Raw genomic sequence first — 11,148 nt, 5'->3', positions numbered from 1 at the left:
TGAGCTCCAGCACCTATCTGGGGTGAATTTGGGTTTGTCTCTTATTCTGTCTTTGCTGGAAAATGGAGATAATAGTAATGTTTACCTCATAGGGTGGCTTTGAGAATGAAATGCGTTGATACATATAAAGAATTTAGTACGAACCTGGCAGGTGGTAAGTACTTTATGTTTGTTAGCTGTTGTTATTTTCTAAGAATTTGAGCGCCAAAGTTAAACACATGGAAAGTTGTTTAAACCAATTGTTTAAAGATATAGTATATGTTGACTAACCTGAATTTAAAGAAAAAAATATATAATATTGGTTTCAGGAGTAGAATTTAGTGATTCATCACTTATGTATAATACCCAGTGCTTATCACAAGTGTCCTCCTTAAGACCCATCACCCATTTAGCCCATCTCCCCTCTCACCTCCCTTCCATCAACCCCCAGTCTTTTTTTTCCTCTATCGTAAAGAGTCTCTTGTGGTTTGCTTTCCTCTCTCTTTTTTCCTTTCCCCTCTGTTCATATGTTCTGTTTCATAAATTCCACATATGAGTGAAATCATATGATCTTTCTCTGATGGACTTATTTCGCTAAGCATAATACACTCCAGCTCCATTCACATTATTGTAAATGGCCAGATTTCATTCTTTTTGATGGCTGAGTAAACTATTATATAAATATCTGCCACATCTTCTTTATCCATTCTTCAGCGGATGGACATTTGGGCTCTTTCCATAGTTTGGCTATCCTTGATAATGCTGCTGTAAACATGTAATGCTACATGTACCCCTTTGAATCTGTATTTTTGTATCCTTTGGTGAATACCCAGTACTGTAATTGATGGATTGTAGGGCAGTTCTATTTTTAACTTTTTGAGGAACCTTTGAACTGTTTTCCATAAAGACATCTTAATCCCTCCAAAGCTGATTTAGGAATAAATAGCACTGCTAAATTATTGTTAGGACAATGCTAACTTAAAACAAAACATGTCTACTTTTACCTGCACTTTAGTCACTTCATCTGCATAATTGGAGGAAGGTCAACAATGGCCTCTGCAAGAAAGGTAACCGACAAGCGACATAACCCAGTGGAAAGCATTTGCAGAAAAATCAGAGCCATCCAAAAGAGAGAAGAGATTTCAGATCCGATTCAACAGATTATCAAATACCAATCTAGCCGTTTTGACGGTCCACAGACTAACTTCAAGAAAGATTTTGAAGAGGTCCTGACGAAAATGGCTGCTGCTAGTCCCTGGCCCAACACACGTTTCTCACATTCTGAGAAAGACGATGCCTTCATTTCATCTCCTCAAATAGCGTTTCCAAGAACCCTAACCGTTTCTCCTCTCTGCTCTCCTGAGAATGCAACATACTCTGTTCCCTTCACAAGTTCAGAAAACCTCTCAAGGCCAAGATCACAGAGCTCTCAGCATTACACATCTTTGGTATCACAGACCAGGAAAGGGGAGCACTTCTCTAACAAGGATTTGAATAACTATTCTAGTGAAAATAACTTAAGTGCCTTAATACTTGACTTTGATTCAACCTCTGAAAAGCGCTCTGAATGCTTTACTTCTCAGGATTCAGTGGGGAAAAACTTATCTCTAAACGAAGCTGGTAAATATTCATCTTTTTTTTTTTTTTCAACGTTTATTTATTTTTGGGATAGAGAGAGACAGAGCATGAACGGGGGAGGGGCAGAGAGAGAGGGAGACACAGAATCGGAAACAGGCTCCAGGCTCTGAGCCATCAGCCCAGAGCCCGACGCGGGGCTCGAACTCACGGAGCGCGAGATCGTGACCTGGCTGAAGTCGGACGCTTAACCGACTGCGCCACCCAGGCGCCCCAAATATTCATCTTTTAATGTTTGTTCTTCCAATAAAGGAATAAGCATATCACTTTCTGAACACCTGAGCTACCCAACCCACATGATTAAAACCTGGATGGAAGCATCCATCTTTCCATTTTAAAGTATGCTTTTCTTTTTTTCTTTTTTTTTAAAAAAAATATTTTTAAAAAAAGTTTGTTTTAATTGATATATGGTTGACCTATTAATTTCAGATGTACAACATAGTGATTCAACAATTATATATTAAATGCTCATCATAAGTGTAGTTAACATCTGTCACCATGAAAAGTTATTACAATGTTATTTCTATATTTCCTATGCTGTACTTTTCATCCCCATGATTTATTTTAGAACTAAAAGTTTGTACCTCTTAATCCACTTCACCTATCCTGTCATCTACCTCCCCTCTGGCAACCACTAATTTGTTTTCTGTATTTTTTTAAGTCTATTTCCTTTTTTTTTTTTTTTTTTTTAACTTTTTCTAAAGCTTATTATCTTGACAGAGGGAGGGCAGGAGGGGCAAAGAGAGGGAGAGAGAATCCCAAGCAGGCTCCACACTGCCAGCACAGAGCCCAGTGAGAGGCTCTAATCCATGGTCTGAGATCATGACCTGAGCCGAAATCAAGAGTCACTCAACCAGCTGAGTCACCCAGGTGCTCCCTATTTGGTTTTTTAGATTCCACACGTAAGTGAAAGTATATGGGTGTTGTCTTTGACTTAGTTCACCTAACATAATACCTTCTAGGTCCATTCGTGTTATCCTGAATGGCAATATTTTATTCTTTTTTATGGCTGAGTAATATTCTATTGGAGATACACACACACACACACACACACGCGCGCACACACACATATATATATACATGTATATATATTATATCCACACACCACATCTCCTTTATCATTTATCAGAAGACACTTACATTGCTTTCATATCTTGGCCATTGTAAATAATGCTGCAATAAACATAGGCGTGCATATATCTTTTCAACTTAATGTTTTGTTTTCTTTGCATAAATACCCAGAAGTGCAATTATCAGTTATTTCCATTTTTAATTTTTTGAGGAAACTCCATACTATTTTCCATAGTGGCTGTGTCAGTTTATAATCCCACCAACAGCTCATGAGAGCTCCCTTTTCTCCACATCCTCCCCAGCAATTGTTATTCTTGACTTTTTGATATCAGCCATTCTGACTGATGTGAGGTGACATCTCATTGTGGTTTCGATTTGTATATCGCTGATGATTAGTGATGTCAAGCATCTTTTCATGAGTCCATTGGCCATATTGATGGGAATCATCTTTGGGAGCAGTTCCTCTCACCATTTTTTAATTGGATTATTTGGTTTTTTGGAGTTCAGTTATTTACATATTTTGGATATTAACTTCTTATTGGATATATTATTTGCAAATATCTTCTCCCATTCAATATGTTGCCTTTTCATTTGTTGATAGTTTTCTAAGCTGTGCAAAAGCTTTTTAGTTTGCCATGGTCCCAATACTTTACATCTGATTTTGTTTCCATATCCTGAAGAGAAAGATTCAGAAAAATATTGCTAAGGTCAGTGTCCAAGTGTTTACTGCCTGTGTTTTCTTTTAGGACTTTTATGGTTTCAGCATTTACATTTGATACTTAATCCACTTTAAGTTTATTTTTGTGTCTGATGTAAGGAAGTGCTGTAGTTCTTTTTTTTTTTTTTTTTTTTGCGTATAGTTGTCCAGTTTTCCCAGTATCATTTCTTGAAGAGATTATCTTTTTCCTATTATGTATTATTGTCTCTTTTCTATATATTAATTGACCATATAAGTCTGGGTTTATTTCTGGGCTTTCATTTCTGTCCTATTGATCTCTGTGTCTGTTTTTGTGCCAGTACCATACTGGTTTGATTATTGTAGCTTTTGTAGGATAGTTTGAAACCTGGAATTGGGATATCTCCAGCTTTGTTCTTCTTTTTCAAGATTGCATGAACTACTTGGGGTCTCCTGTGGTTCCATACAAATTTTAGTATTTGTTGTTTTTGTTCTTTGAAAAATATTAGTAGTATTTTGAGAGATTGCACTAGATCTACAGAATTTCATTGGGTAGTATGCACATTTTAACAATATTAACTCTTATAATCCATGAGGATGGTGTATCTTTCCATTTATTGGTATTGTTTTTAATTTCTTTGATCAATGTCTTATAGTTTTCAGACTACAGGTATGTCCCCTCTGGTTAAATTTATTCCCAGGGATTTTTTTTTTTTTTGATACAACTGTGAATTGGGTTGTTACTTTCTCTTTCTGTTATTTTGTTATTAGTATTAGTATATAGAAATGCAACAGATTTCTGTATGTTGATTTTGTATCCTGAGACTTTACTAAATTCCTTTATACTTCTTTATACTTCTAAGACTTTATACTTCTAAGACTTCTAAGACTTCTAAGACTTTGCTGCAGTCTTTAGGGTTTTCTGTATATAGTATGATGTCATCTGGAAATAGTGACAGTTTTACTTTTTTCCTTACCGATCTGGATACCTTTTATTTTTCTTATCTGATGACTGTGGCTAGAACTTCCAGTACTATATTGAATAAAAGTGGTGAGAATAGACATCCTTGTCTTGTTCCTGATCTTAGAGGAAAAGTTCTAAGACTCAATTTTTCACCACTGAGTCTAATGTTAGCTGTGGGTTTTTCATATAAGGCCTTAACTATGTTGACATATGTTCCCTCTAAACCTACTAACCCTACTTTGTTGACGTTTTTATCATGAATGGATTTTGTACTTTGTCAAATGCTTTTCCTGCATCTCTTGAAATAATCATACGGTTTTTATCCTTCATTTTGTTAATGTGGTGTATCACATGGATTGATTGGTGCATATAGAATCATCCATGAAATAAATCCCACTTGATTGTGGTGAATGGTCCTTTTAACATACTATTGACTTCATTTTGCTAATATTTTGTTGGGGATTTTGCATCTATGTTCATCAAAAATATTAGTCTGTAGTTTCCTTTTTTGTAGTGTCTTTGATTTTGGTGTTAGGGTAATACTGGCCTCGTAGAATGAACTGGAAGCTTTATTTATTTTTTTTTTTTGGAATATGAGAAGAATAGATATTAAATCTTTATGTTTGGTAGAATTCAACTGTGAAGCTACCTGTTCCTGGACTTTTGTTTGTTGGGAGCTTTTGACTACTGGCTCAATTTCATTAATAAGTGGTCTGTTCAGATTTTCTATTTCTTCCTGTCAATTTTGGGAGATTGCAAGTTTCTAGAAATTTATCTATTTTTTTAGGTTGTTCAATTTGCTGGTATATAATATTTTGTAGTCTCCTATAATTCTTTGTATTTCTGTGGTATCAGATGTAACTTCTATTTTGTTTCTGATTTTATCTGAGTCCTCTCTCTCTCTCTCTCTCTCTTTTTTTTTTTTTTTGATAAGTCTGGCTAAAAGTTTATCAATTTTGTTAATGTTTTCAAAGAACTTAGCTCTTAGTTTCATCTTTTCTATTGTTTTTTTTTTTTTTTCCCCAGTCTGTATTTCATTTATTTTCCCTCTCCTCTTTATTGTTTCCTTTCTTCTACCTTTGGGCTTTTTTTTTTTTTTTTTCTAATTCCTTTAGGTGTAAAGTTAGATTGTTTGACATTTTTCTTTCTTGAAGTAGGCCTGTATTGCCATAAACTTCCTTCTTAGAACTGTTTTTGCTAAGTCCCAAAGATTTTGAACCAACAAAGATTTTGTGTTTCCAATTTCATTTGTCTCCAGGTACTGTTCGATTTCCTCTTTGACTTCCTTATTGACCCATAGGATGTTAGTAGCGTGTTGTTTAGTCTTCAAGTGTTTGTGTTTTTTCCATTTTTTCCCCCTGGTAATTGATTTCTACACTTATAGCTCTGTGGTTGAAAAATATACTTGATATACAGTCTTCTTATATTTACTGGGACTTCTTTCATGGCCTAATGAGATATAATTTGGAAAATATTCCACGTGCACTTGAATGTGTATTTTGTTGTTTTTGAATGGAATGTTCTGTATCTGTTAACTCCGTCTGGTATAATATGTCATTTAAAGCTGTTTCCTTATTACTCTTCTGTATGGATGACCTATCCATTGATAAGTGAGGTGCTAAAGTCCCATGCTATTACTGTGTTACCATCAATGTCTTCCTTTGTCTATTAATAGCTGTTTTATGTATTTAGGTGCCCTATATTGGGAGAATAGATATTTATAATTGTTATATTCTCTTGTTGGACTTATCCCTTTTTAATTAGTAATACCCTTCCTTGTTTCTTGTTACAGGCTTTGTTTTAAAGTGTATTTTGTCTAAGTATTGCTACTTAGTATTGTTTTCACTACACAGGTCCCTAAGTATTGCTACTTAGTATTGTTTTCACTACACAGGTCCCTAGGACCCAGGGTGCCTGATTTGGGGCTTGATCCCCTAGCTTCTCAGGGAGGAACTCCACACCTGTCCTGTACCTCCTCATTATGGGTTGGTGCCACACCAGGGGTTTGGTTCTTTACTGTGTCTCTCCCTCTCCTGCTCTTCTCAACATGGCCTTCTTTTTATGCTTTTAGCTGTGGAAGATCTCTGCCAGTATCTCAGGTCATTACCAATAACATAAAAGGTTGATTAATGGATATTTTGTATGTTATATGTATCATATACTATATTCTTCTAATAAAATAAGCTAGAGAAAAATGTTACTAAAGATATAAGGAGAAGATACATTTACAGTATTGTACTATATTTTTTGGTGCTATATCTATTTTTAAAAATCCACATATAAGTGGACCCATGTTGTTCAAGGGTCAACTGTAATTGTCACCTTGCTGTGTCTGTGGGAGGAAGTGAGCTCAGGATCCTACTCTCCCACCTTCTAGCAAGACTTACCCTTTTTTCCCCCCTCTCTTAAAAGAAAATCTTGCATGTGAAATGTAAGTATTTTCTATGCTTTTAATTAAAACCTGATAGAAATTTCAGATTGTATTTATAATCATAATCATTGGTATTTCTCTACTGACCTGAAAACAAACTTTCTCTGGAAAAATTAGAACGTTACAATGGAAATACATAGATATAGGGGAGTTAAAATTCATAAAGTTCCCAGATGCCTTGCTAAAAACTACCATTTTAAGTGTGTGTGTGTGTGTGTGTGTGTGTGTGTGTGTGTGTGTGTAGGACTAAAACATATAAGAGCATGTAGAACCAATAAGGTGAGCCAAAAGAGAATGTAAATTTTGCAGGCCAATTTTAATGCAAATTTCAGGAACTCTACTTAGCGGATGCTTGCAGAATCCCATATATGTTAGGCGTGAGAAAGCAAAATAATATAAGATGACATGTTTTCTGTATAGCTAATTTTTGCTCTCCCTCTATTTGTCTTTAAAATATTTCTACTTAGGGGCGCCTGGCTGGCTCAGTTGGTTAAGCGACCGATTTTGGCTCAGGTCATGATCTTGCGGTCTGTGGGTTCAGGGCCCGCATCAGGCTCTGTGCTGGCAGCTCAGAACCTGGAGCCTGCTTCATATTCTGTCTGTCTGTCTGTCTCTCTCTCTCTGCCCCTCCCCCGCTCATGCTCTGTCTCTCTCAAAAATAAATAAACATTAAAAAAAATTAAATATTTCTACTTATGGGGCACCTGGGTGGTTTAGTCGGTTAAGCGCCCAACTCTTGGTTTCAGCTCCAGTTGTGATCTCATGTTTCATGAGTTCAAGCCCCACATCGGGCTCTGCACTGTCAGAGCCTGGGATTCTTTCTCTCTTCCTCTTTCTCTCTGCCCTTTCCCTGCTTGCTCTTGCTCTCTCTCAAGATAAACAAACATTAAGAATAAAATATTTCTATTTGTGTTACACTACTTTTTCACAGAATGCCTTTAATATTACAGGCAAAAACTCAAATCCTTCTTTCTCTTTTCTATTTGAACACAACTTATTTGTTTTTTTCTTTTAATTGATAATGAAACGTTCAAGATCAATTTGTACTTTGTCTATGCAAGTCAACCAGTATTGTAGACTGCTATTTAAATTTGTCTCTTCTGTTAAAATTAAAACAAAATAGCACAGAAAACACCTGGATTTGCAAACTTTCTCCTAATAGGATGGAAACTAGGAAACGATAATGTCAAGAAAGATGTAACCTACAGCACTAAGAGGACTTGTGAAGAGTTACTCACAAGTATTTTTCATGCATGTGACACAAAATGCAGAGGTAAGTTGAAAATTATCTGCTGAAATATTTGGTAGTGCTCCTTAAGTCATCTGTGCTTTTTATTGTGAGAGAAAGGGAAATGGTTTATGTGTGGTGCTTGTGTAGTTGTTTGTGTGATGGATGCAACCTAATTTGGGAATAAGGATGACTATTTAGGTGTTGGTTATTTCCTTGTAATTTCTTAATACCTATTTTGCATACTTTACCAGTGTCTTGAATGATTTTTTTTTTTTGACACTAACTCCAATCATTGGAACTACTAAATCATCAGTGATGCCTTACAGGAAATATATACCTCAAATTTATAAAACCACTGTACAAAGTTTAGCTCAAAATTGTTAATTTTAGATTTTCACTTCTGCTTTTTTAGACATATGTTCCTTTTAAAATGTCCACAAGTAATTTTTAGTACATAAATAACTTGTGCTCGTTGTAGTAATAATATACAGCTGAACAAAAGGAGAGGGAAATATATCAGTGATGTTATTTCTTTGAGTAACCATAATTAGTGGGTTCTGTTGTATAACTTTACAAATTTCATTTATCACTGTTTTTTTTTAATTTGGATTAAAATTTCTTTTAACTGTGTTAATATTTCAAACATAGACAGAAATAGAATGTGATGAACACTTATATGTCAGCGCAATTATGTTTTATTTTTTAAAAAACGTTTATTAGAAAGAATGCAAGCGGGGGAGGGACAGAAAGAGGGGACAGAGGATCCGAAGTGGGCTCTGTGATGACAGCAGGGATCCATCCCACAAACTGTGAGGTCATGACCTGAGCTGAGGTCAGAAGCTTAACCTAGCCACCGAGGGGCCCCAATTAGGTTTCATTTTTTAACCCCACCCATTTTCCTTTCCTCAACTCAGCATTGTTTTACGATAAGTCTAAAACCTCACATTATTTCATCTGTAAATATTTCAATACATATTTTTAAAACATGAAGAGTGATTTTAAATATGACTACAATGCTACTGGCATGACTAAAAATGTAACATAACTTCTTAATATCAAATATCTTGTCAGTGTTCAAAAATTGGTATCTAAGAAAGCTTAATTGTAATCAGTTGCCTGCCTTATCTACCTGTACCTTTCCTGTATCTCTTTTTGTATTTTGACTTGTTAACAAAATTGGTTCTACTTTCTCATAGTTTCCAAATTGTGGTGATTGTGTGTCTGCGGGAACACTTAACCTGTTTCTCTGTCCCCTATCTTTAGAGGTTTGATCAGATAAAGGTTTGGTTTATTTATTTTTTGACAAGAATTCTACATAGATGGTGTTATGTATTTTTATCAGAGGGCAAAACTATTGACGATTGAAGGCTGTTAACAATTTTTTTAAATGAGTAAATTGGAAGATCTTATGGACTTCATTAAATTATTCAGGCATCGGGCAACATCCCATCAGCAAGTAGAGGAGAGTTCAGAGGAGATGTACAAAATGGAAGTTTTTTATAGGAAGGAGAGTAGGGAAAGAAAGTTATTAGCCAAAAAAAAAAAAAAAAAAAAAAATTGTTCTGGGTAAGGTCACTTTCCCTTAGGGGAAGAGCAGGAGGTCTTATCAGGCAAGTTATCTCATCTTCCTTTGGGGGAGGGGAGAGCCCCTATGGCAGACTCCTTGGTTCCCATCAGAAAATTTCTGACTGACTGGGTAAGACTATATCTGGGGGAGGTTGAAACTGCAATTAGATTATGTATTGAACCCTAGTTTGGGAACTTGGCCTAAGAAATGCCATTTTGGAATTTTTAAACAATTCTCCCACTTTGGATCAGACTCTCCACTGAACTGAGAGGTGTGATCAAAATTTAAGGCACTAGCTCTACTCTCAGCTGCTGCTCTGTAGTTCTCGAAGCTCTGTTGACCTTCTGTGTGGTATTCACCAGTCATGACATTGTTTTCTCGATTCTTTGTGATATTCACAGGTCATAACTTTAGGTTTGCAGTTTTTAAGTCCGTCATCCTCTTTGTTCTTTTTCTGGCCTTCCAGTCTTAGGGAGATCATTTGCTTGTTGGTAAGCAGCTATGAACATGGATCCAATGTTTTCCAGAGAATATAATGTACCAGGGAGGTTAGAGAAGACGTCTAATCTACAGTGGCTGGTCATACTAGCATGAGGAAACAAGGGACCAACAGAAGGTTGTATACTGATAGACTTCTAAGAGGTTTACAAGGTTTTTGTTAAGGTTCACAGGATTTGCCCAGTGAAGTGGGTACCTTGGTCAATGGAGATTATAGGAGGAATGTCCCATATTTTTCTAACAGTATCTTTTCTACCATGTGGGCATTAGCTTTACTTGAGAGAAAGGCTTCAACCCATACAGAAGACATACATCCAATAGCAAGAACATGTTGATAATCCACGCTAAGCGGTGGTTAAATGAAGTCCAGCTGCAGGTGTTCAAGGTGTACAGAGGGAGGAAGTCTGAGGCCTCTGGGAACAAAAACCGTTTTCTAGGATTATGGACCTGATGAGTCAGACATGTTTGGGTAGACTGTTTTAACAATATTATTGAAATCCCCCATGATGTCTATTCATAATTTGAATGATCTTAAATGCCCTGTGGTGGGTGAAGGAGTGCCAAAACCAAAAAATGGGGTTTGTCAAAAACACAAAAACACACAAAAAAACAAGCAGCTGTCTTGGGTTTCCCATAGCCCCACTGATCTTTGCCTTTAGGCCATTTTTTTGCCCACCTTAATTTCTGAGCAGGAGCAGACTAATTCAGGAGCAGACTGATGCCATGTACAAGGACATCAGGATGGCAAAAGGCTAGCAATGAGGGGCCTTTTTTTTTTTCCTTTGGCAAAAGCAGAATGGATTCCATCCACATGTGCCGCAGTCTTTCAGCTACAATAAAGGCTTAGTGTGACTTATTTGGCAATGTTTCCCTTGTCATTTCCATACCCAATAAGCCTGATTAGTTTAACAAATCCTTGGGACTATTGCAGGTCAAAAAGACTTCAGATAGTACTTGATTTGGGGAAAATTTACCAAAAATATTCATTTATTTATTTATTTATTTATTTATTTATTTGTTTGTTTATTTTTAAATTTTTTTTTCAACGTTTATTTATTTTTGGGACAGAGAGAGACAGAGCATGAATGGGGGAGGG

At 36.0% G+C, this 11,148-nt stretch overlaps 1 protein-coding gene across 1 annotated transcript in view; it reads left to right on the top strand.

Annotated features, from left to right (window-relative positions):
• The first annotated feature begins 965 nt into the window (after nt 1-965).
• Nucleotides 966-11,148, top strand: part of LOC121038811 (inositol 1,4,5-triphosphate receptor associated 2) — a 78,513-nt gene continuing 68,330 nt past the window's right edge. The window contains exons 1-2 of the mRNA XM_040488651.1: nt 966-1,599; nt 7,919-8,029. Coding sequence (XP_040344585.1) covers nt 1,029-1,599; nt 7,919-8,029 — 682 coding nt within the window. The 5' untranslated portion in view covers nt 966-1,028. The remainder of the gene's footprint in view (nt 1,600-7,918; nt 8,030-11,148) is intronic.

The sequence above is a fragment of the Herpailurus yagouaroundi genome, unplaced genomic scaffold, assembly GCF_014898765.1.
Source record: "Herpailurus yagouaroundi ecotype Mexico unplaced genomic scaffold, PumYag 166, whole genome shotgun sequence".
NCBI lineage: Eukaryota > Metazoa > Chordata > Mammalia > Carnivora > Felidae > Herpailurus > Herpailurus yagouaroundi.
Note: the sequence above shows the minus strand (reverse complement) of the source record. Positions and strands in the feature narration are given on the sequence as shown.